This window comes from Pinus tabuliformis, chromosome 1_1 (assembly GCF_031772625.1).
Source record: "Pinus tabuliformis cultivar Carrire ecotype Pingquan chromosome 1_1, CPIR1, whole genome shotgun sequence".
NCBI classification, from domain to species: domain Eukaryota; kingdom Viridiplantae; phylum Streptophyta; class Pinopsida; order Pinales; family Pinaceae; genus Pinus; species Pinus tabuliformis.
In genome coordinates, this window is record NC_142297.1 from 719132283 (window position 1) to 719159122 (window position 26840).

Consider the following 26840-nt stretch of genomic DNA (forward strand, 5'->3'; position numbering starts at 1 on the left):
CACATTCAGGAGAGCTAGACTTCCAATGAGCTCAATTCGTCTCACAAGCAAAACCAGAGCCAAATAAATGGTAATTTGAATTTACTGATGAAATTTCATGGTATGACATGTTGGTCAGAGGACTTTGTTTTCGTCGATTTAGAGGATTTTATCAGCCAGCTCATCCAAGAAGTTCAAACCTCTTGTCTGAGATCAAAAATAATAGTTTTCGGTCAAATTAGAGCTAGAATTTAATTTGTGGTTCTAGAATCAAACATTGCTGCATGCATTCAAAAACAAGGGTTTCTCTAAAATTAAATCTAGAGGTGTGGAACTTGAATCCAATGTAGTTGCAAGAGTTCAAAAACAAGACTTTTCCTAAACCTAGAGCTAGAATTGTGGAGCTTGAATGCAACGTCGTACTTATGGCTCTCACCTCGTTTCTTGACAACAACTGTGTTATACAGAAAATTTTTGGTCTAGCTGAACCAACACTATATTCATTCAAGATTAGTTTGTCTTTACATTTGGGAGGTGAGTGGCTCACCTGAAAGCTTTGGTTATTCTGTTTATTGTGTTTGTGATTGGAAGTTTAGTCTTAAATTTCTTCAATTTTTCACTCTAAACTGTCTTCCCAAGCTTTTTAGTTCATAATCAAGTACTCAGCATTCCATCTTTCCTATGAGATTTTAAGGAAAATATATTGCGTGAATGTCTGCTGGATGGATTCTTTGTTTGTCCAACTCAGTTAGAAAAAAAAAAAGTAGATCTGAAAAATTTTGAAAACACAAGGTAGTTTAACTTTGGACTATTAAGTACAACTGCAAATGATACTTCCCTTCATCCAATGGAAACTATCTAAATAAAGGATAAAATTAGACAGTAACCTGATACTGATTCTCATACAAACATCCCTGACAACCTTGAGACTTAGTTCAATCTCTAAAAGGGATCATCATTCTAAATTTAACACATCGGAAAATGGAAAAGGGTGATGCCAATGAAAATTTTCATTGATCTTATACAGGCTAACGAAGTTCATTCATTTATAGGTCGGTGGAGAGGTGACCATATTTCTTTAGTGCAGATGATAAGCTTAATCTGAAAATGAGGAACCCTTTCATGCAATACAGAGCATTTTCTACTTTTTCATAAATTCTCAATCTCATCTAGTGTTCTGATTTTTTGCAGAAGGAAAGTTTATGGTTATACTAATGTATAATATGCACTGTTTTCAGTTCCTAACATAAACTATTAAGAGGTGTTGGTTTTACAGCCTTCCCTTGTAAGTCTGTTCTGCCTAGACACTTTCAATAATGTTTGTTAAAGTCCTATAGCGGTGACGTAACTTGTACTTAACTGTAATTTCAGGAAAAGGACATAGCTGCGGTTGCAGGGAAGCTTGCAGAGTGCCAGGAAACCATACTTGTTCTTAGTAAGCAGTTGAAGGCCCTTGCTTGCCCAGTGGACTCCATGGAATTTCCATACGAGGCAGAAAAGGTATAGTCAGGAAAAGGTACATCTTTCACTCTAGGGTGAGATCTGTTTTGCTAATAAGAACCAGTTGAGACTAGAGATTCAAAGCATGCTGAGGAGAGCCTGACAAATTGTCAATTTTTCTATGGCAGAGAGCTGAAAGGGACCAAAGATATGAACTGGATGCTCCTTGGAGTCCTTGTAGCCAAAGTGCTTCATGGGCATCAGAACCTGAGAATATCAGCACAGCAAATGGCAGAGGACGTGCTAGTGAGTGGACTAGTGAATCTGGCCTTGCTGCTTCTGATCTATATAAAGTGAACGTACCAGATTCACCAATTGTAGATTATTTGGATGGACGTTTAACAATGCATATCTACTCTGATACTGAAGAAAGCTCGCCAGCAGGGTCTCCAGTGAAATCTACACAATAGAGAAACAAGTTCACATGTTTCTCATCAGGAAGTGAATTCCCAAAGTCTGTTAAAATATATGGAGGGGAGTCACCTACATCTTCTTCATCATCATCTTCTTTAGCATCCACTTTCTTTTCAAATTCACGGGAGTAGCTTATGTAAGCACTTTCATGTGCCAGAAGAAGTCACTAAATGGATAAGCAAGGAATTGGGAAAATTACAGCCCGTTTTGCCAGCAAAGAGCATATATATCACTTTAATTCATTTTAGCATGGCTTGTGATGTGGCTATTGAGCGGCAATAGCCTTGCAATTAGAATGCCTGTTACCAGGAACTTCAAAATTGTTACATTAAGTTTTGTATATTTACAGCTTTGGTATATAGCCTTCGTTTATATAGAAAACTTGTTGCCATTAATATACTGCTAAGTTGCTAACTAAACTTGATTTGTAGTTGTAGTTAGTTTGGAAGTTTAATCGATTTCTTGTGAAGAAAGAGTGAAGATTCAACAAGTTAATAATTGCAGAGCCACGAACCTATGCTATTTTTAAATGTTTTTGAACATTTTGCTATCTTTAGTTCATTTCGTGTTGAACTGGTAACAAAGAAAATTATTCCCTTATTAGTGAAACCTATTTTCAATCATATGTGTTGTCAATTACCTGATTTTCCATTTACCAATTGCAAGTAGAGAGGTATCTACGTACAAGTAATTCTAACATCACCCCTTAGTGTTTACCCGGGGAAATATTATTGCATTATCTCATTTATATAAAAGTATCACATCATTAACTTATATTGATAGTTTGCATTGTATTGAGCACTCCCCTTTATTGACAAGTTTATTCAGATTTTGTACCATTTCATATATTCAGACCTCTCTTTATGGGTCTTTCAAGTCTGCTAAGCCTTTCTTTATGCTGCTTTGTGATGGTTTATGTTGCCTATCATAATATCTTCCCCATATGGGCTCTAGCTGAATATCGTCATCATGTTCTGCGATCATAATGTATATGTTTGTCATATCTGTCATATTTCTTAAAGATAAGTTTTTGGCTATAAACTGAATTTTGAGGGAGGTTAGAATGATCTCTAAGCATCTGAAATAAGATGGTTTACTAGTTTGTAATATTTAATGATTGCAATACAATCTTGCATGTGTAATAAGCTGGTAAGATAGTGTTTGCTATGCAATCATTAAATATTACAAACAAGTACTCTTATATTATACAACATACAATAATAACAGATATAAATCTATTTTCTGAGTTTTAGAATATCTACAATCCAGGTTAAACACGGATTTCTATGGATTTTGAACTAACCGAGATGTTTGAAACTACAATATGAACATTTTAATTCAAAAAATCAATTCTATCAAATCACCCAATGCCAGCAAAGTGGTGGTGATTTAGTTAATCCTTAGATTATGCCAACTAAGAGGGCCTGCAGTAAAATGTCCAGTTTTAAAGGTACATGTCCCCTAATGAATCCTCCTCTCACTCTAAGTAGCCAGTATTCCACAAAAACAATAAAATAACATTGTTATATGATATTGGTCGTACTCTTATATTATACAACATACAATAATAACAGATATAAATCTATTTTCTGAGTTTCAGAATATCTACAATCCAAGTTAAACCCGGATTTCTATGGATTTTGAACTAACCGAGATGTTTGAAACTACAATATGAACATTTTAATTCAGAAATCCAATTCTATCAAATCACCAAATGCCAGCAAAGTGGTGGTGATTTAGTTAATCCTTAGATTATGCCAACTAAGAGGGCCTGCAGTAAAATGTCCAGTTTTAAAGGTACATGTCCCCATGAATCCTCCTCCCACTCTAAGTAGCCAGTATTCCACAAAAGTAATAAAATAACTTTCAACATGAGAGAGAGAATTCCAACCTTTAAAGTACAGAAAATTGCCAATCATACCAACAATTTCTAGGATAAGCAACTAGGTTGGCCTTTACATGATACACGCTGATATGATGCAAAGCAGACCTTAGACCCCTGCAGATTGCTATCACCACGAGCATAAACAAGAGAGCACAAAGGCTCTGAAATTCCAATGAGGCAACAACTCTAAGAACAGTAATTACACACAGCAATTCAAACAGCACGTACGACAAAAATTTCTTCATAAAAGTGTCTCAACAGGTTTTTATATTGACTTCAACAATTTTATGGAATTGACAATACAGGCCACTATAGGTTTTCCCGTCACAATTTACAAATGGACTATAAGCCCCTTCGATTTTTCATGTGTTTTCCCTTCACAATTTACAAATGGGCAATAAGTCCCTTCAATTTTTCATATCACAAAGCTTGCTTCAAGTGCCCTCAATTTCTAAGATCACAAAGCATGCTGATCTCAGACACAGCCAGGCATACAAACTTGAATCTCAATTTCTGAAAACACATAATTAATGCTTATCTCAGAAGCAGCCAGGCATGCAAACTTGAACCTCAATTTCTGACAACACATAATTTTATGGTGTTGAGGACATCGAGATATTACCAGATGCATCACAATATGAATATATCTCAATGTGTGTAAAGTTGGCAATAATATCGCTTTAAGAAATAAAATTTGTTTTTGACAAGAAAACATCGCAATAATTTCAGAAAACCCACGAGTCCATGAAAAATGTCATGACACAATGGACATTCCGCTTTACTACTGAAAGGCTAACCGTTTTAAACTCATCTTCAAAACGAAGGGAAGGGGTTTGAGAAGGTGGGTTTCCACCATTTTTCTTTGCGCTAAGCGCACCAGAAAATTGAATATTTTCACTTGCCATTAAAACAGAGTTTATTGGGTAATCGGGATTTATTCGTATCTGCAATTTCTGTATATGTAGGTAAGGGTAACAGATTCTAACATTTCTTTTCTGATAGATTTTGCAATGTCCATCAATTTCGCATCTTCTTACCGGATTTTCAGTAAGATCTAATTTAGATTTGATTTTCCCCTCTTCTTACCAATTTCTGGGAAGAGATCTACGATTAATTTATCTGCTGCATTTTTATATTTTGAATCAGTATTACAGCTTAGTTGGAAACACTTTAATTATTAAAGGTAAACTTATAAACCAGTTAAACTTCAATCAATCAAACACTAAGAGAAATAAACGTTTTTATATTTTGAATCTAGTATTACAGCTTAGTTGGAAACACTGAGAATTAAAGATGAACTAACTTATAAACTAGTTAAACTTCAATAAATCAAGCACTAAGAGAAATAAACGAAGAACCAAGAAAAAACAGATCCTTTGAGGTTCGTATAATATTCAAAGATTCACACACATTTCTAATAAGAGATCTACCCTTGATTTAAATTTAATTTATTTAATCTGCTGCATTTTTATATTTTGAATCTGGTATTGCAGCTTAAATGGAAACACCGAGAATGAACAAACTTATAAACTAGTTAAACCTCAATCAATCAAAGCATAAGAGAAACAAACGAAGAACCAAAAAAATTCAGATCCTTTAATGTTCAAATATTTTTTATAATACTCAAAGAATCACACCCATTTCTAGTAAGAGATCTACCATTAATTTAGATTTGTTTTATTTCATCTGCTGCATTTTTAATTGAATCTGGTATTGCAGCTTGATTGGAAACACTGAGAATTAAAGGTGAACAAACTTGTTTTAAACTTCAATTAATCAAGCACTAAGAGAAATAAACGAAGAACAAAGAAAAATCAGATCCTTTGAGGTTCATATATTTTTTATAATATTCAAAGATTCACACCCAGTGATTAACTCGCTCACTTGTCACAATATTTCCCTGCAAATGCAGCTCCTGAAAATCATGCACAATTTGATACAGGCAAAAGCTTTCAAACCCATTTAAAATGGCATAAACAAGCACTGTTCCAAACTTTGATTATTCTAACAGAATCAACATCGAACTATTCCTAAAAATCCCCAAACCTAGCACCCACTACCGTTTTATCCAAAATCCACATCAAATTATCCACTTCAGTTTTGTTTTTATCAACAAATCATTAATATAGAAAGTTCACATACATGGAAACGGTATAATGATGACCATTATTTGGAACCAGAACTGATATAACTAACTGGCGGGTAATTCACTCTTTCTTCACAAGTACTCGATTAAACTTCCAAACTAACTACAACTACAAATCAAGTTTAGTTAGCAGTATATTAATGGGCACAAGTTTTCTATATAAACGAAGGCTATATTCCAACGCTGTAAATATACAAAACTGAATGTAACAATATTGAAGTTCCTAGTAACAGGCATTCTAATTGCAAGGCTATTGCCGCTCAATAGCCACATCACAAGCCATGCTAGAATGAATTAAAGTGATATTTATGCTCTTTGCTGGGAAAACGGGCTGTAATTTTCCCAATTCCTTGCTTATCCATTTAGTGACTTCTTCTGGCACATGAAAGTGCTTACATAAGCTACTCCCGTGACTTTGAAAAGAAAGTGGATGCTAAAGAAGATGATGAAGAAGATGTAGGTGACTCCCCTCCATATGTTTTGACAGACTTTGGGAATTCACTTCCTAATGAGAAACATGTGAACTTGTTTCTCTGTTGTGTAGATTTCACTGGAGACCCTGCTGGCGAGCTTTCTTCCGTATCAAAGTAGGTATGCATTGTTAAACGTCCATCCAAATAATCTACAATTGGTGAATCTGGTACGTTCACTTTATATAGATCAGAAGCAGCAAGCCCAGATTCACTAGTCCACTCACTAGCACGTCCTCTGCCATTTGCTGTGCTGATATTCTCAGGTTCTGATGCCCATGAAGCACTTTGGCTACGAGGACTCCAAGGAGCATCCAGTTCATATCTTTGGTCCCTTTCAGCTCTCTGCCATAGAAAAATTGACAATTTGTCAGGCTCTTCTTAGCATGCTTTGAATCTCTAGTCTCAACTGGTTCTTATTAGCAAAACAGATCTCACCCTAGAGTGAAAGATGTACCTTTTCCTCATTATACCTTTTCTGCCTCGTATGGAAATTCCATGGTGTCCACTGGGCAAGCAAGGGCCTTCAACTACTTACTAAGAACAAGTATAGTTTCCTGGCACTTTGCAAGCCTCCCTGCAGCTGTAGCTATGTCCTTTTCCTGAAATTACAGTTAAGTACAAGTTACGCCACTGATATAGGACTTTAACAAACATTATTGCAAGTGTCTAGGCAGAACAGACTGACAAGGGAAGGCTATAAAACCAACACCTCTTAATAGTTTATGTTAGAAATTGAAAACAGTGTCAGAACTATTATACATTAGTATAACCATAAACTTTCCTTCTGTAGAAAATCAGAACACTAGATGAGATTGAAAATTTATGAAAAAGTAGAGAATGTTCTGTATTGCATGAAAGGGTTCCTCATTTTCAGATTAAGCTTATCATTTGCACTAAAGAAATATGGTCACCTCTCCATTGACCTATAAATGAATGAACTTCGTTAGCCTGTATAAGATCAATGAAAATTTTCATTGGCATCACCCTTTTCCATTTTCCGATGTGTTAAATTTAGAATGATGATCCCTTTTAGAGATTGAACTAAGTCTCAAGGTTGTCAGGGATGTTTGTATGAGAATCAATATCAGGTTACTGTCTAATTTTATCCTTTATTTAAATAGTTTCTGTTAAGTGTGAAGCCAAATTCACGGAGGATTCCAGATCAGATCTTTCTAGATCTCCAGGATTCTAGATCTTTCTACACCGCCATTAGTTTCTAGAATCACATGCAGGATTCTAGAACCTCCTACACCGCTAGTGGTTTCTAGATCATTTCAGATCTCCATCCAAACCACACACAGGATTCTAGATCCTTCTTCTGCCTCTATAAATTTGTAATTTCTCTGGCCAATGAAAGCAAGCCAAGGCCCAAGCCTGTAATGTAATGCAAAGTGATTTCTGTTCTTCAGTGATTGTTTTATCTATTCTGTTGTTTCTAATTAAGTAATCTTGTTGTTTCTCCATTTGTCTGTCTCTGAGTATAAATCCGTTGTGTGTTATGTATGCTCTGGTCTAACAACTGGTATCAGAGCATGGTTCGAATATCCACGGTGCAAGCCGCTTAGTGCCATTGCCTTGCTCTGGCAGCGTTCGTTAAAACGTTGGTTATTACTCCTGGAGCTGTTGAAGGATATGTCCAAGAAATAACTGAGGAACGCTGGAACTAAAAGACAGTTGCTGCAAGAAAAACAAGTTCGTGGATCTATGTAGAACGTGTTGTTGGAGTTTGAAAAGGTGGAGATGCGTGGAGTTTGGAGTTGAAACGTGGTGTTCGTAAGCTTTTTTTACATCAAGTTTGCACGTATACGTGAAGTTTTTTCTCAAACCAACATATGTATGTGTGAAATGTGAAAAGGTTAAAAAATTAATTATGCTTTTATATTTATTATGAAACATATATAATTATATGTTGGAATTTGGAAAAGTATATTTTAAAAAAGGAGCAGGAATTTTGAAAAGGGTATTTTAAAAGGAGGAAGGTCATTATTAGTAAATTTTAAAGAGTAAAAATTAAAGTTTTATTTTTAAGTGGAGTTTTTTTTGTTTTGGGGCGTGAATTTGATTGAAAATGGAGACAACAGTTACAGATATGGAGAAGTTGAGCGGGGCTAATTTTGCCCTATAGAAATCACAAATGGAGGATATACTGATTTTAAAGGATCAGAGACCATCTAGTACAAATCACAAGTCATCCAGCACAAATGAAGGTGAGACTACTACTGTAGCCACAAATGGTGATGTGTTGTTTACTGTTTCAGTAGAGGATGCATGTGTATATACATCTAGCAGTGGATTTGATTGGATTCTTGACTCTGGGGCATCTCACCATGTAACCCCATGCAAAGATAGTTTTGTTTCATATAATCCTGGTGATTATGGTAGAGTGCATTTGGGGAATAATCATTTTTGCAGTATTGTTGGAGTGGGAGATGTCCAGATCAAGATGAAAGATGGACAAGATATATTGTTGAAATAGGTCAGGCATGTACCAGAAATGCGCATGAGTTTAATCTCTATGGGACGACTAGATGATGAAGGCTATTCGACAAGCTTTGGAAAATGAGGCTAGAAAATTAGCAAAGGTGCATTGGTCGTGGCCAAAGGACCCAAGACAGGAACATTATACACATTGAAGACACTGATAGGAAAATCAGATTTGGCTGTTGTCACAAAAGAAGGAAATTCAGCAGATCTGTGGCATAAGTGTTTGGGTCACATGAGCGAGAAGGACTTAAAAATCCTTGTTGATAAAAATTTATTGCCAGGTTTGAAATCCTATAATCTTGATCTTTGTGAGCATTGTATATATGGTAGACAAAGAAGGGTTTCATTCCTTAGAGGTGGCCATGATAGAAAGAAAAATGTGTTAGAATTGGTACACTCAGATGTGTTTGGGCTTGTTAACATCAAATCATTAGGAGGAGCATCATATTTTGTAACGTTTATAGATGATGCATCCAGGAAGGTTTGGGTATATCCTATGAAAAATAAAAGTGAGGTGTTTGGAATATTTCAAAAATTCCATGTTGTTGTTGAAAGAGAGACTAACAAATTGCTGAAGTGTTTAAGAACAGATAATGGTGGAGAATATTGCTCAAATGCATTTAAGGAATATTGTAACAGGTTTGGCATAAAGCATGAGAAGACTGTGCCTAGTACTCCTCAACAAAATGGTGTCGCAGAAAAGATGAATCACACAATTGTGGAAAAGGTGCGAAGTATGTTGTCCAATTCCGGTTTGAAGAAGAATTTTTGGGCTGAAGCAGTCAGGACCGCTTGCTACCTCATAAATAGATCTCCAACTACAGCCTTGGATTGTGGTATCCATGAAGAAGTTTGCACTGGTAAGAATTTGAATTATTCTCACTTGAAAATATTTGGATGTGAAGCATTCGTACATATTCCCAAAGAAAATAGAACTAAGCTAGATGATAAATCTATGAAATGCATTTTTTTGAGATATGCGGATGAAGATCTTGGTTATCGTCTATGGGATCCAGTCAAACATAAAATTATTAGAAGCAGGGATGTTATATTTAATGAGTCAGAAATGTTCAAGAGGACTGTAGGTGAGTTGGAGGTCAAGAATTTTATTGACAGGTTTGAAGAGCAGCAGGAAAACATACCACCAATACAAGAAAATGAACAGCAAATTCAGGAGCATGAAGAACAACAAGAAGAAGGAATCTTGCAGGAACCTTTACAGGAGATTCAACCTGACAATGCACCACCACAGTTGGTTCGTAGATCTTCTAGGCCTCATAAGCCTTCACAAAGGTATCATCCTTCAAACTATATTTTGTTGACTGATGAAGGTGAACCTAATTGTTTTCAAGAAGTTTGTAAAGTCGAGCACAGTAAAGAATGGAAGAAAGCAATGGAAGAAAAAATTAACTCTTTGCAGGAAAATAAAACTTGGGAGTTGGTAAATCTCCCAAAAGGTAGAAAGGCTCTACAAAACAAATGGGTGTACATGATTAAGCATGAAGGTAACGAAAAGAAGGAGAGGTATAAAGCAAGACTGGTGGTGAAAGGTTTTGCCCAAAAAGAAGGTATGGACTTCACTGAAATTTTTTCACCTATTGTTAAAATGTCATCCATTAGAGTCATTCTTGGTCTAGTTGCTGCTTTAGACCTAGAATGTGAACAATTAGATGTAAAAACTGCTTTCCTTCATGGTGAATTAGAGGAATAAATTTATATGGAGCAGCCAGAAGGCTTCATAGGAAAAGGCAAAGAAGGCCTTGTTTGTAGGTTGAAGAAGAGTCTCTATGGGTTGAAACAGGCACCTCGACAATGGTACAAGAAATTTGATTCATTCATGTTGGAACATGGTTTTCAGAGGTTGGAAGCTAACCATTGTGTCTATATCAAGAGGTATGATCAAGGAAAATATATCATATTATTGTTATATGTGGATGACATGTTGATTGTTGGGCATGATAAGAATAAGATCAATAGGTTGAAGAAAGATTTGGGTAGCAAATTTGCAATGAAGGATTTGGGACCAGCACAACAGATATTGGGCATGCGGATTATGCGTGACAAGAAAAACAAAAGGTTGTGGCTGTCACAAGAAAAATATATCAAGAAGGTGCTTGACAGGTTTAATATGAAGGATGCCAAGCCAGTTGGTACACCCCTTGCAGCCCACTTCAAGCTAAGTATTGAATTATGTCCTGGTAATGACAAAGAGAAAGAAGAGATGAGCAAAATTCCTTATGCTTCAGCAGTTGGCAGTTTAATGTATGCCATGGTATGCACACGACCAGATATTGCATATTTAGTGGGAGTAGTGAGCAGCTTCCTTACCAATCCAGGAAAACAACATTGGCAAGCAGTAAAATGGATTTTAAGGTATCTCAAGGGTACTAGTCATTATTTTTTATGTTTTGGTCAGGATGAGACTATGCTCGAAGGATTTACAGATGCAGATATGGCTAGAGATATGGATACCAGAAAGTCCACTACAGGTTATTTGTATACATTTGCAGGTGCAGTGGTATCTTGGGTGTCAAGGCTACAAAGAATAGTAGCCCTCTCTACAACAGAAGCAGAGTACATAGCTGCAACAGAAGCTTGTAAAGAGATGTTGTGGATGCAACGATTCCTAGGAGAGATAATAATAAAGCAGGACAAGTATGTGTTATATTGTGATAGTCAGAGTGCCATTCACTTGGCGAAAAACCCAACATTTCATTCAAAAACCAAGCACATTGACTTAAGGTACCATTGGATCTGGCATGTGTTGGAGGAAAAACAGTTATCCTTGGAAAAGATCCATACAGACAGAAACCTTGCTGATATGCTTACTAAGATTCTACCACAAAACAAACATGAGTTATGTAGAGGCATGGTAGGACTCGATGTGACTTGATGACTTTTATTTGGGTTCAAGTGGGAGAATGTTAAGTGTGAAGCCAAATTCACGGAGGATTCTAGATTAGATCTTTCTAGATCTCCAAGATTCTAGTTCTTTCTACACCGCCATTAGTTTCTAGAATCACATGCAGGATTCTAGAACCTCCTACACCGCTAGTGGTTTCTAGATCATTTCAGATCTCCATCCGAACCACACACAGGATTCTAGATCCTTCTTCTGCCTCTATAAATTTGTAATTTCTCTGGCCAAGGAAAGCAAGCCAAGGCCCAAGCCTGTAATGTAATGCAAAGTGATTTTTGTTCTTCAGTGATTATTTTATCTATTTCGTTGTTTCTAATCAAGTAATCTTGTTGTTTCTCCATCTGTCTGTCTCTGAGTATAAATCCGTTGTGTGTTATGTATGCTCTGGTCTAACAGTTTCCATTGGATGAAGGGAAGTATCATTTGCGGTTGTGCACTTAATAATCCAAAGTTAAACTACATTATGTTTTCAACCTTTTCAGATCTACTTTTTTTTTCTAACTGAGTTGGACAAGCAAAGAATCCATCCAGCAAACATTCATGCAATATATTTTCCTTAAAATCTCATAGGAAAGATGGAATGCTGAATACTTGATTATGAACTAAAAAGCTTGGGAAGACAATTTAAAGTGAAAAATTGAAGAAATTTAAGACTAAACTTCCAATCACATACACAATAAACAGAATAACCAAAGCTTTCAGGTGAGCCATTCCCAAATGTAAAGACAAACTAATCTTGAATGAATATAGTGTTGGTTCAGCTAGACCAAAATTTTTCTGTATAACACAGTTGTTATCAAGAAACGAGGTGAGAGCCATAAGTACGACGTTGCATTCAAGCTCCACAATTCTAGCTCTAGGTTTAGGAAAAGTCTTGTTTTTGAACTCTTGCAACTACATTGGATTCAAGTTCCACACCTCTAGATTTAATTTTAGAGAAACCCTTGTTTTTGAATGCATGCAGCTATGTTCGATTCTAGAACCACAAATTAAATTCTAGCTTTAATTTGACCAAAAACTATTATTTTTGATCTCAGACAAGAGGTTTGAACTTCTTGGATGAGCTGGCTAATAAAATCCTCTAAATCGACGAAAACAAAGTCCTCTGACTAACATGTCATACCATGAAATTTCATCAGTAAATTCAAATTACCATTTATTTGGCTCTGGTTTTGCTTGTGAGACGAATTGAGCTCATTGGAAGTCTGGCTCTCCTGAATGTGTTTGTATCAATGTAAGCAATGAAGGATGTTGGCAGCTGTTAGGTTCCTTCCAAGAGGCATCTTCAATGGGCAGATCTTTGCACTGCACCAGATATTTTTAAGAACCATCTTTCTTAACCTTTCATCTTTGGAAACCAGGATATGCTCATATATCAGGATCAATTTTCCTTCCTCATCAAGGGGAGGTAGATCTTATGAAACTATCAAATCCTCTGCAATTTCCTTCTTTAAATTAAAAACATGGAATGGGTTATGTACCTTGACACTTGCTAGTAATTGTAGAGAATAGGCTACTCATTCAACTTGCTGAAGGATTGCGAAGGGACCATAACACTCAAAAGATAGTTTCTTACATACCTTTTTCATAAAAGTGATCTGTTCATAAGGATCTCCGATTGCAAATTCTAGTTCGGATCAATGCTAGTCTCCCCTTCATTTCATCATAGCTTGAAGCGTTTTAAGGTTATCCTTTAGAGTTTGAAAGATCTGCTGACTCTCTAGAATGTAATCTCGTTTGGTTGACTCCTTGGTGTATTGGATAATGCAAATCTGTCAATGATGGTAGCCTATATCCAGCCAAATACATTTATATATAGCCCACCCAGAGAGACAGAGCTCCAGAACATTCGATTCAAGACAGCCTAGTTTCAGCTCAGAAACAAAACACTGGAAAACTTTTCAATGTAAACACCTTTTTTTTAAGAATATTAGGACCTCGCTCCTTCAACTATAATCAAACCTGTAACAAAATGAAATCAAACTCTAATTCTATAGTTTGCTTGGCCTAGGGTTTCCTCAGGAAACAAATCTGAAGAATTCATCTTTTTATTGATTGTTTCAGTGCAGTTTCTAAGCCTATTCATGACAAGTTGACACCTTGTTTTGATTAGATAGTAACCTTGAAAAACTACGATGTTAAACGTTGTTTCTTGAGCATTTGGAACACTAATGAAAACTGATCTATGCATCATACAGTATCCTGAACTGAAGCATGTCAATATGTGACCCCTGGTTTGCCTTTCCTTGCAGTCCGATGTTCCCTTCTTCCGTTTGCAAAGTGGTGGGTTACTTTTCCCTCTTCGAACTCATTCGTGTAATTCGTTTCATTCCTCCTTCCAGTTTCCTTGGCGGTGTAACGGCCCATCTAAACTAATCCACTATATAAAGTTTGAAACTTTATAATAAAACAAATGTGATGAATTTTAAATAATAAATTTATTTAAGTTTTATAAATATCATTTAAAAAAAAAACTTTATAAAATATAATTCTAAACTTCATAAAATATATATATATATATATTAAACTTTACAAAATATATAAATTAACTTTATAAAATATAATTATAAATTAAACTTTGTAAAATATAAGTTAACTTTATAAAACTAAATTATATAAAACAAGGACCCTTATACAAGGGGGACGTTTAATTCCAACAAGATATATATCAGAGCGCACAAGACAGCAGAGAGAGAACGGTAATGCGTAGAAGGCGTGTTGGGACAAGGGAAGGCGGTGGTTGCATGCTGGAGGGCAGCCACCGCCAGGCCCGTGGTTAAAACCGGGATTTTGAACGGAGAAGTGGGGGAGAAATTCAGCAGTGAAACTAGAGGAGGAATTCAGCAGTGAGAGAGATTTGCTATTGGAAGAGCTTTAATCCGTCTGAGGTTCTGGGCACGGGGGACAGTGGGCTTCTGTGAGAAGCTTGCTGGATTGAGTAGCCAGCCTCTGCTCAATCAGGTTGGGCGGAATTGGTCTCCCTGGGTAATTGGAGCTCAACATCAACAGTATCGTCAACTGAATGGGAACAGTATCGTCAATTGCGCGGGATCAGCTAGTAGTTCAGGTAAGTGCAAATTAAGTTTTTATGCTTCCTGTTTTCCAGTTTATGAGTATTTACATGTTTCCTGTTTTCCAATTTATGGGCATTACACATGGTATCAGAGCTGCGTTCAAACCCTTTGGGACCTCACAGGCCCTACACAGCTAGAATTTCGTATAAACCTCTGTTTGAGCGTATAAACGGCTGTCTGAGCGTCTGTCTGACGGCTAGAATTTCAAATGTCTGGTTAAGTGAGCGATGTGTCTTTTTAAATGTTGGGAGGGAAACCTTAATTCACTCCGCCTTGTCCAGTAATGGCGGAATCATCGATTCTTTAATGAATTTCTTCAGTATCTGTGCATTCGGAACGCAGTGCTCTTCGAATATTTTTATGATATTCGATAGTCGGAAGGTGGATTGACGTTTAGCCAATTTACTTCTCTGCCGCCGACCATACCGCTTGCCTTAATTCAATCTTCGCTGGAGATTGGAGGCCGACTTTTAAAATTTCCGAGTTGATTGCGCGTAGTTCTGTGGCAGCCCTTTTCGTTTCATTGGGAACGAAGGGAATGATCGTGAGTCTTAATCTTCTTAGAGACTTCGCAATCGATACAGACTGAAAGACGTATTCTGGTTAGCGTCATAATGCCTTGGGAATCATCATGGAAAGTAAAATTTTAAGGGCCAACGAGCACGGCAACGGAATCGTTAGATTAGGCATTTGCGGGGAAGTTAAGAGCTCTGTTGACTTCAGCTCAAACAAGTTTCCAACAGGCAGTCTGGCAGTTGAAGAGAGTCACATCAAAACCAGTTCATGGGCTCAGAGACAGGATTGGCAGAATACAGATTTCTATGCAAACTCTGCATCAGATGACATGATAATTCTTCAACACGGGAATGGTTCTGGGAACGATTCAAGCAGTAGCACTGTCTTGACTGGGAGCTCAAAAATTGATTCGATTGTAGATAATTCAAAAGATACCGGGAAGGCAGTCGTAGTTTCTACTGAAGCTAGTGGATCAGGATTTGCTCATGTTCTGACTGATGAGTCGTTATGTCATTCCTTCACGGAATCAAATCTGGAATTATCTGCCAAAGGAAAAAAAAAAAAAAACGATAACAATGCCTAATTTTCGTTACAGCAGATTCAAGCCAATCTATACCAGAGCTCCTATCTTGCAAAGGCTGAAACCCAATAATGGATTTCAATCCGCAATCACGCCGGACACAAATCCCTTTGGTGTTGAATATATTTTTCATAATAGAGGACAAGCAATATATAACAACGTAGGTAGTCTATTGCATTCTTCGCAAGCTTTCTTGAATCCGAATTCAAATGGTATTGGAATCGTGGAACATGGCAGGGGATTCAGTACACAGGCAAGTTCGGAAGAACCCAGAGACAGTTTAGAATATGATGTAGTGATAGTGGGTGCAGGACCAGCTGGGTTATCTGCAGCTATCAAGTTCAAGCAACTCTGTTGAGAGAAAAATAGAGACCTCTCTGTCTGTGTAGTGGAGAAAGGAGCTGAAGTCGGTGCACATATATTGTCAGGAAATGTTTTTGAACCCCGTTCTTTAAATGAGCTCATCCCAGACTGGAAGGAACAAGGGGCTCCTCTCAGAGTACCTGTTTCCTGTGACAAATTTTGGTTGCTTACAGAAAATCGCTCTTTTCCCCTTCCTTCACCCTTCAGTAATGAGGGAAATTATGTAATAAGCTTGAGTGAGCTTGTACGCTGGCTGTCTCAAAAAGCTGAGGAATTGGGGGTTGAAATTTATCCAGGTTTTGCTGCAAGTGAGGACATTGGCCTAGGTTTTACGTGATGCAAGCTCTGGTAAAGTGATTGGAATTGCAATAAATGATATGGGATTGCCAAAGATGGCTCCAAAAAGGAAAATTTTCAGCGTGGAGTAGACCTTAAAGGGCGAGTCGCACTTCTTGGCAAAGGTTGTAGAGGCTCACTTTCTGAGAGAGTGATCAAATATTTTAACTTGCGGCAGCAGGGGAATGGGCAACATCAAAGTTATGCGTTAGGTATCAAGGAGCTAGAATTTCCTACAAAGCAAAGGAAGGATGTGATGCTGCCTCAATCGCTGGTCATGTGGATTGATTGGATCCTTGGTTTTCTCAGGTTTTAGTTCAACAATTTTTTTATAAAAAGGATGTGATTTTGGGAGCTCCTTGCCATTAAAGAGTAAGACATGGTAGAATTTGCGTTTTCTGCTTTCAAGGGTAAATTAAAATTGTTATCATTTTTAGGATGTCTAGCTGCTTTACCCATTTCTTACGAGCTTCATTGAGATTATCATCAATTCTTTTTGAGAAATGAAATGAAATTATATCATTGCCACAAATGACCGAAATAGGTCAATAGGAATTGGACGAACAATGGTTGCCAACAAACAAAAAGGAGTGCCTAGAGCATATCCTAATCAGTTTCTCAGAATCAGATGACAACCTAGACATCCATTTCATTTCTAGGGTCATTCACTTAATAGCAAAAATGGTTAAAATATTTAAAAAAAAAAAATTGTTTTCTGCTGAATAGGAATTAATGAATTATTAAACACAATAGAAGTTTGGATACAACGAATGCTTTTCTTGGAAGTTTGAATTGTTTTAGTTAAAGTAGATAACGAATGTTTTTACCTGTTTTAGTAGTTTGAAGAAGAATTATTCTCATTATCACAGCCATACCATGCTACTCTTTCTATCTTTAATATGCTATGTGATTTGGATCATTGGTTGAGTCCAGGGGATTATCACGGTTCTTAACAAGAATTCAGTGATGAGTGAGTGTGTTTGTCTACTGTGTATTAGAATGTTTTAGTAATTTAGTTCTGAAGCAGACCAAACCGAAAAGCGAACCACACTTCAGCTGTGCCATCCAACCATTTACAGACGTTATACAATTATTATATTTGATCTTTAGCTGATCATAGGAATGTTATTAGTAAATCAGTTTGTGGCTCTATTGTAAGTGCACCTGTAAGCTTTATTACCTTGAAGCTAAGTATTCGTTGAAACATCTCTTGAATTTAAGCATACTTTGATAAGTTGACTGAGTCTTATAAACAAAAATTAGATATACATAAACGTACTTACATACAACGATTTGTGTTTAGCTACAGAGTAGTTTCAATATAATGCATTGATAGGTCATCTCTAAAGTAACTCTAACATTGCCATGATCTTACAAAGTTTTGATTTTGGTAGTCCCGTTACATTATGCCTGTAGGTGGCTCTTAAACATCTAGAAATGAGATGGTGCACTAATGTAGGAAAGGATAGTATAGATCATTTTATTTGCATACTATTAAACTAACCTCTTATAACCTTTAAACTGCCCCAAATGCATTCAAGTTTACTGAATGCAAATGCCAATTACCCCTCTGTCATGTGCCTTGGTGAATTGTTAAAATTGCATACCTTATAATGCCTTTATGCCACATTATCTGCTGAACTATATTTCTTCTAGATTGTAATCATGACATGACTATGGTAAATTTTCCGGCTAAAGGACAAACTCATTTGGAACCAGAACAACCCTCCATGTTATTATAGGTTTAATCCATATCTAAATAATATATTCAAAAATATAAGTATGTATGACCTTCTTTAAAGGAGATAGCTAGATTGAGGTATGACGGGTATGTTACCGAGGTATATTGTAACGAGACATTTAAACATTTTCATTTTGTGGATATTATTTAGATGTTTGATCTTAGGAGCTAATAACCATACACTTCAGCATTATTCATACTAGGATAGAATACCCTGCATTAGGACAAGGAGGTCGCGAGACCACCCTCCTTGACCTCGGTACTAGTAAGATCCGCCTAGCGGATAAAAATAGCAAAACTATACCCGTTTATGAATGTGAAGTCGCAAAAGAAAATTATGCGTTAAATTCGGTTGTCTACCTCAAAATTTTGATAAAATTTTATTATGTGTTCAGGAACCATTACAATGGTAAGGACGTATGAGCGACGACGACGTGATCGGGCAGCATCACCACCATTAATGCCGCCACCGTCGCCATCATTGTCCCCATCGCCACCACCATCACCATCGTCACCACCAAGACCATTGTCAACATCAAACGCTCCAGCGCCAGAATTGACTGTGATAATGAACTCTTTGGAAGCCTTATTGGAGACATTAAAGGAATCCACTAAGGCCAGAACCAAAGGGGAATTTCATCATGTAGCCACCAGTTCAGTAGAACCAAATAATTATGAGCCCAGAAGACCAAAAGAAGACATTTCCAGGGAGCTTCAGAAAATTAGACTCCCAGAATTCTCAGGAGGTTGAGCAGGTGAGCGCGCTGAAGCATGGTTAGAAGGAATGAACAGATGCTTTAGGTTAAGAGAATATTCGTCTTCGGCAAAAACAAAAATTGCCGTGTTTCAACTAAAGGAAAGTTCCCTGATTTGGTGGGGAAATCTGGAAAAGTAGCTACACCTTACATCAGATAATGCCCCTTGGGAACTATTTGAGGAAAGGTTCCGCGCAAAGTATTTACCTCCATACTTTCAACAACATCAAGCAAGAGCCTTTCATACATTAATTCAGGGAAATAAAACGGTGGAAGAGTACGAGATTAGGTTTATGGAGCTTGTAAAATACATTCACTACTTAGATTCTGATGAACGTCAAGCTGAACGCTTCATATTTGGGTTAAATCCTCGCATTAGAGCCTTGGTAAGCATGTGGAAACCATCATCAGTAGCCGAGGCGGTTGAGTGTGGTCGTTATGCAGAAGAGCACCTTGGAATCAGAAAAGAGATAGGGCTAGCAGAACCTTTACAATAAGGATTTCCTGGAAAGACTCCTCGAAATTTTATCAGCGGAAGTAGCTCAAGGCCACCTTACGATAACAGGTCTACCTCTAGAAATATAGTAACAAGAGCTCCCATGGCAGTAAACACTATAGCCTCGGAATCATCAAACGCTAGGTCTTGGTCATCTCAAGGGACTGCCAGCAGAGGTAGAAATTCGAGAGAAATCAGCATGAGAGGACGAAGCTCGTTCCCTAGAAATTCACGTCCTGGGTCAAGAGGATCAATGCCGCTAAATTGTTGGGGATGTGGGGGACCGCATTTTCAACGGGATTGCCCTGAAGCTTCGTCGAATATGTCGCATAGGACTGGAGAGGGACCAATATCAAACAATCAAGATAATCATAGAATTCATGCAGTAATCAACAACGACCAAGCAGCGCATCAACCCACTATAGCGGGATCTTCAGGTATGGAACAAGGGAATCGTAACGGTCGAACCATTACGTATACTGGGACGTAGGGTTCGATAGCTGAGGAACCGCCTGGTGGACCAAGTTAGGGTCCATTGGGACAAGTACAGTCCTGGATCAGCAACTTGGGAAAATACAGAGGACATATGTCAAAGATACCCTAGACTATGTCAATTTTGAAGAACTTTAAACTATGTTTAGTATATATTTTTACTCTATTGCAGTCAGAGACCCAGAAACATTTTGAATGATTATAGATAAACATGAAATTTTGTGACATAATATATGTTTAACTTCTGCTGGTACATGGATACCAAAACGATATATGTGGTTCATTTTATTAAATTATAGTTGTCGAAGGAAAGTTAAGACAGTTAAAGGATTTTACTTCTAATAGAAAATAAGATATTGTAAATCTGTTTTGTTTTTACATGTCAATATGATCAATGGCATAGAAATCAGGAAGTGAATACATTTTAGATGGAAGTCAAAATACATGCATAGAAAATGGTAAAAATGTGTTATACTGTAGTATCATATGTGAATAATATATGAGTTATTTTGAATATGCTGATGCACATGTTACGAATGCGTGAGTGAGTGTATGATTGCAGATTCAAGTATCCAATTACCGGGATGACCACGTGATGACAGAACCTCAGAACAATTAAAGCTCCAAGTGATTCTATGATAGGGTGTTAGCCCTAAGTTCTATTGGGAGGGGTGGAGGTGTTGCCCACCGTTTATCCTCCGAACCCTGGGGTCATGGGAGGACTGTGTGAATCACGCTCCCCTAGACGTGTGATGATGACTGCCAGATGCCTACTAGGAATCAGGTCGGTATAATCGACGCTGCCACCTTAGAGTTTATGAATGGTTGGGTCAGTAAAACTGACGCCATGGCATACTCCAGTAGAGGACGGATAGGATGGGAGCGGAAGAGATTAGGAAGGATAGGATGATTTTAGAATAGCTTGGCAACTTGGATAGGGTAAAATTTATCCATCAAAATCATAAACTTAAAACTCTCTAACTTCGGGACGAAGTTTTCTGAAGGGGGAGTGTATGTAATGGCCCATCTAAACTAATCCACTATATAAAGTTTCAAACTTTATAATAAAACAAATGTGATGAATTTTAAATAATAAATTTATTTAAGTTTTATAAATATCATTAAAAAAAAAAACTTTATAAAATATAATTCTAAACTTCATAAAATATATATATATATTAAACTTTACAAAATATATAAATTAACTTTATAAAATATAATTATAAATTAAACTTTGTAAAATATCAGTTAACTTTATAAAACTAAATTATATAAAACAAGGACCCTTATACAAGGGGGACGTTTAATTCCAACAAGATATATATCAGAGCGCACAAGACAGCAGAGAGAGAACGACAATGCGTAGAAGGCGTGTCGGGACAAGGGAAGGCGGTGGTTGCATGCTGGAGGGCGGCCACCGCCAGGCCCGTGGTTAAAACCGGGATATTGAATGGAGAAGTGGGGGAGAAATTCAGCAGTGAAACCAGAGGAGGAATTCAGCAGTGAGAGAGATTTGCTATTGGAAGAGCTTTAATCCGTCTGAGGTTCTGGGCACGGGGGATAGTGGGCTTCTGTGAGAAGCTTGCTGGATTGAGTAGCCAGCCTCTGCTCAATCAGGCTGGGCGGAATTGGTCTCCCTGGGTAATTGGAGCTCAACATCAACAGTATCTTCAACTGCACGGGAACAGTATCGTCAACTGCGCGGGATCAGCTAGCAGTTCAGGTAAGTGCAAATTAAATTTTTATGCTTCCTGTTTTCCAGTTTATGAGTATTTACATGTTTCCGGTTTTCCAATTTATGGGCATTACAGGCGGTTTTGGGAAATGTCATTGCAGGTTGGTAATGTTACCTCGCCCTTCATGATGATTAAGGTTCTTATGGAGCCATGGTTTCACTGCGGGCTTGGTAACCTCCCTTACAATTTGTCATCATTCAACTCGGAGATTCTTCTTAACGCTAGAGGGTTTTGGTTTTTGCTTGTTGTGGTGACCTAGTGAGCTGCACGGGAATGTAGCCAGCGGTTAATTCCCAAATTCCAAATTCGAATTGAGGTGTGAATGGTGGCAAGACGCGATGGAACCCCTGTCAGACGTCTTCATTAAATGCAGAGGGACGTCGTCATTAAATGCGTAGGATGCGGAGCTGGGCGGAGCTCGCGGAGGGTGGCGGAGCTAGGCTGAGGAATTGTCGGCGGCCGGAGCCGGAGGTTTTTCCGAGCAACAACGGAAACCGGGCCATTCCTCCGCCTGAGTAGACTACTCCCATTAAAAATATTAATGTGATTAATACGGACGAAGACTTCATAAATACAACCAAAAAAACTATGGCAACACTAAGAATGTCTTACTAATGAACACATTTACTTTATTAATCATATATAAAAAGGTTGTGGGTCAACTTTAACTTAAGAAAAAAAATTATAAATGAATGTTATAAATAATAATGAGGACCTTACATAGAGGAAATTATTAGAATTGAAATAATCTCAAATCCCTAAGAAATTGGTGGGTGGGGAACCACTTGGTACAAATATAACTTTTTAAATTTATTAAAAGTAGGTACCATTTTGCTAAATAAAATTTGCTTATTTATAAATGAATGTTATAAATAATAATGAAAAACTTATCATGGAAGAACTTATTAGAATTGAAATAATCTCAAATCCCTAGGAAATTGATGGGCGGGGAGCCACATGACAAGATTATAATTTTTAAAAAATTTTAAAAGTCAATACAACATAATGAACTTTATAATACACTAATAACCAATGACAAACATTAAGTCTAAGCATATGGTGAGCATATTCCCTTGAGAATCAATCTAGGCCTTCAATTAAAAAAAATCAACAAATCCTCATCCACCTTAAGTTGAAATAAGAAGCCCTCAACAATAATGCTTTTAATTAAAACTAACCACTAATCAAATAAATATATTTATTTTTGTTTTTAATTATGACTTTTTAATTTATAAAATATCATAAAATATTTTATTTTTATTTAGATATAATTTTTTTTGAAAATCTAACTTAGAGAAAATTGAAAAAAACACATAATTTTTTTATAAAAAATAATATATATATTTTAAATAATTAAATTTAAAAAATATAAAACTATTTAAATAAAATTTCTAAAATAATCATAATATTGATAACAATTAAATCTTAACAACAACCACATTATTAAATAATACTAATATTTTTAATTTAAACCGAAATTCAATATTAATGGTTATTTAAATTTGAATTGAAATTTTAATAATTAAAAACAAATTAATTGACTCTACCCGAGTACCGTGAATGAGCGAACAACTTAATCGTGTGTGATAAATATATATATTTTAAAGTAATTTCAATGCTGTGCAATTAGTCCATTGCACAGGCTGGCATCTGCCCGGTGCTGTAGTTGCGTACGTTGAATTTAATTCCATTCCTCGAGCTGTCGCCTAGACGGCGCTGCGACAACGACAGATCTCAGACTTGACACAAGTTTCTGCGCTGCGACAACGACAGATCTCAGACTTAACACAAGTTTCTGGTTGAAAAAGTTTTCCAAGATGAATAATTCAGTTAATGAATATCAACATCCGTCTCCATAAACAGAGGCGGAAAAGTGGGTCCAATTACACATGTAAGAATGCAGATAAGAGCTGCCCATATTAATACAGTCGCCTACAACACATCGAACACCTTTCATATGAATATCAACATCCGTCTCTATAAACGGAGACGGAAAAGTGGGTCCAAAAACCCACGTAAAAATGTTAAGTGGATCTGCAATCGACATAAGGGCTGCCCCATATTAATACAGCCGCCTACAACACATCGAACACCTTTCATCGTTTTCGCAAGAGATACATTATTCTACAACACATTACTCCAACTATCTAACTACACGCCTGCGCGTATCATTTCAAATTTTAGTCCATCCATCTGTTCTTTCCAATTTCTATGGCAGAAATAACAGCCACCCATCATCACGATGACATTGCTTCCTCCTCCACTGCCTCTGGCTCTGCGTCGAATCCTCCTTATGTCCATTTTGACATATTTGTTAACCATTATGAGGATGAAACCAGAGACTTCGCCATGGAACTCTGCAAGCGTCTTGTTTCCCGTGGATTGTACGTTTTTCTGGACGGGATTGATAAGGAGGTTACTCGCGTGGAAGCTGCCCTTTCACTAGCCGCTCTCCAGATCGCCATATTTTCTCCAAACTATGCTACCTGTAAATGGTCCATGGATACGCTCGTCAAGATGACAAAGTCGGAGGCGCCTATTCTCCCCGTTTTTTATAAAGTCGAACCTTTTCATCTCAGGTTTACGAGAAAAGATCACAAGGGACCATATGCTCAATCGCTGCGTGCCCATGAAGGACGATATGACTCGCAAATTATTGAGGCTTGGAGAGACGCTCTGTGCGATGTTTCCAATATAAGTGGTTTCCAGCTGGAGGAGAGCAACGGGTGAGCATTTCCTACTATTCAAATCCTTAATGATCGTTTTCAATTTGATCGATTGACAGAGGTTTCTCACCATTGTAACTTAATACATAAAAGCGTTTCTCACTGCTTATTTTACTCTCTGCTTGAATATTTAGGGGCCAGGAGGTGCTCTTGGGTAAAGTCGTGGACAGCGTCTTCAAAACCTGTCCTCCTCGCCATTATCATGTTTTCTTGAGTCATCACGGGCCAGACACGAAGGAGAAATTCGCCCAGCCTCTCTACGATCGCCTTGTTTCCCATGGATTACGAGTATTTCTGGACAAGCCAGAATTGGTGGGGGCACCCAAGATTGAAACTCAAATAGAGATGCCTCTTCAATTCGCGTCTGTCAATATCGTTATATTTTCTCCCAGATTTCCGGAATCTTCTTGGTGCATGGATGAACTCTTCCTCATCACAAAGGCCACAGGTACCATTTTACCCGTTTTCTATGAAGTGAAACCTTCCGATCTGGATGGAATTTACATTGAAACCCTGTACTCCCACCACCGAGAGAAACAGCGACAGGACACAGGGACTATTGAGAAATGGAGAGACGCTCTTGCCAATGTCCCAAAATCAGATGAATTCATGCTGGCCGGGTAAGAATTCTTGCATCTTTTCCAAGAGCATCCTTGTGTCATTGCAAATTCCAGGTATCTAATACTTAATTATTAATTTTGCTATTCATCCAATATGTGTAGTTTACTTTACTCCAAACCCGTTAACTGAATCTGCAATGAAAATAAGCTCAGACCTTTCCCATCCCTGAAGTGCTGTTTTCAATTTGTTGGAATACATGTCATTAGAGTAGGTATTTCTCACTGCTTATTAAATTGGTTTTACTCTTTTCTAATGGAATATTCAGGGAGGAGCTCAAGGAGGAGTTTATGGATAAGATTGTCGAAAGGGTGTTGAAATATATTCCAGAACCAGCACCATCAGAACTCATGATAAGCTCCGCAGAGCATAGAGCGGCGAAAAGTGTTTAGAAAACGTGTAAGAAACGAGACCAGACTGAAATGCCGTTTTCTACGGTCGTTTTAGTTAACGGATGCATATATTTTATGGGATATCTTTCACAGGTCGTAGATCGCTCTTTTGCAGGTGGATTTTAGCCGTGTATTTTCACTCTTTATTGCAGATTTCATTTATGTATTCGTTCAATAATCTAGAGTCTCAAGTATACAGAACGTTGATCATTTTTGTACTATTGTTCTTTTTTTTAATTGATTTGTTTTCCTAGGTATATTGTTAAAATTCATAGTTTAAACTGTGGCTAAAGAAGTTCAAATTTAATTGCGAATTCTATTTATTTATTGTTTACAGTTATATCTATATATATATGGATTTTTTCAATGGATTTTTTCAAGGAAATCATAATGAGCCAAAGGCCCAAAATGCATAAGAATGTATGCACTTAATTGGTTAGGAAAAATAAAAAATATATATATTTAATAGTCAATTTACTAATCATCAATTTAGTATTCAAATTATTTAGATTTAATTGGTTAGGAAATATAAAAAATATATATATTTAATAGTCAATTTACTAATCATCAATTTAGTATTTAAATTATTTAGTTTTTTAATAAAATTTGGGAGCCAAATTTAGTTGAAACTATATTGAAAATTGAAACTCACTCTCTATTTTTCATTTTTATTTTCATTTTCACTCTGCTCATTTCTTGAGTGTGAAACTTCTAAACTCCGTTTCTGGTAACATAGAAATTTTGGAGCTTTGTGAGTTTCCCAACTCTGGTATGTTCGGAAGCTTCTTGCACTCACTAACATTCAAAGTCTCCAAAGACGTGAGACGTTCCACGCTTGGCAGCTCTTGTATCTCATAGCATCCACTACCATTTAATATTTGGAGCTTTGTGAGCTTCCCCAACTCTGGTATGTTATGAAGCTTCTTGCACTCACTAACATTCAACTTCTTCAAAGAAGTCAAATATTTCAAACCTAAGAGCCATTGTTTTTGGCACCCACCAACATCTAGTCTTTGGAGCTTTCTGAGCTGCCCCAACCATCGTATGTTTTGAAGCTTCTTACACTCACTAATATTCAATGTTTCCAAAGACGTAAGAAGTTCCACACCTCGCAGCTCTCGTATCTCATAGCATCTACCGACATTCAATATTTGAAGCTTTCTGAGCTGCCCCAACCCTCTTACGCTCTGCCGCTTTTCGCATCCACTAACATT

The 26840-nt window shown here is 37.1% G+C and overlaps 3 protein-coding genes across 3 annotated transcripts; 2 read left to right on the plus strand and 1 right to left on the minus strand.

Annotated features, from left to right (window-relative positions):
- Positions 1-404: 404 nt before the first annotated feature.
- Positions 405-2108, plus strand: LOC149215914 (uncharacterized). Its single transcript, XM_089389767.1, has 4 exons — positions 405-513; positions 1171-1184; positions 1351-1479; positions 1608-2108. The coding sequence occupies exons 1-4, from the start codon at positions 405-407 to the stop codon at positions 1887-1889; spliced, it is 534 nt and encodes a 177-aa protein (XP_089245893.1). The 3' UTR covers positions 1890-2108.
- Positions 2109-6266: 4158 nt separating this feature from the next.
- On the minus strand, positions 6267-6952 carry LOC149215915 (uncharacterized). Its single transcript, XM_089391114.1, has 2 exons — positions 6868-6952; positions 6267-6739 (listed from the first exon to the last, which is right to left on the minus strand). The coding sequence occupies exons 1-2, from the start codon at positions 6892-6894 to the stop codon at positions 6326-6328; spliced, it is 441 nt and encodes a 146-aa protein (XP_089247240.1). The 5' UTR covers positions 6895-6952; the 3' UTR covers positions 6267-6325.
- Positions 6953-24101: 17149 nt separating this feature from the next.
- LOC149215916 (uncharacterized) lies at positions 24102-25679 on the plus strand. The gene is made up of 3 exons (XM_089389768.1): positions 24102-24616; positions 24751-25236; positions 25503-25679. Exons 1-3 carry the CDS (start codon positions 24102-24104, stop codon positions 25624-25626), a joined length of 1125 nt encoding a protein of 374 aa, XP_089245894.1. The 3' UTR covers positions 25627-25679.
- Positions 25680-26840: the final 1161 nt, after the last annotated feature.

Excerpts from the sequence above, each read along its gene's own strand:
- LOC149215914 (XM_089389767.1), top strand. The coding sequence starts at position 405 with ATGGCTCTCACCTCGTTTCTTGACAACAACTGTGTTATACAGAAAATT. Across the intron at positions 1,480-1,607 it reads TTCCATACGAGGCAGAAAAG|AGAGCTGAAAGGGACCAAAG; the intron begins GTATAGTCAGGA and ends TTTCTATGGCAG.
- LOC149215915 (XM_089391114.1), bottom strand. The coding sequence starts at position 6,894 with ATGGAATTTCCATACGAGGCAGAAAAG. Across the intron at positions 6,740-6,867 it reads TTCCATACGAGGCAGAAAAG|AGAGCTGAAAGGGACCAAAG; the intron begins GTATAATGAGGA and ends TTTCTATGGCAG.
- LOC149215916 (XM_089389768.1), top strand. The coding sequence starts at position 24,102 with ATGGCAGAAATAACAGCCACCCATCATCACGATGACATTGCTTCCTCC. Across the intron at positions 24,617-24,750 it reads CAGCTGGAGGAGAGCAACGG|GGGCCAGGAGGTGCTCTTGG; the intron begins GTGAGCATTTCC and ends TTGAATATTTAG. Across the intron at positions 25,237-25,502 it reads GATGAATTCATGCTGGCCGG|GGAGGAGCTCAAGGAGGAGT; the intron begins GTAAGAATTCTT and ends TGGAATATTCAG.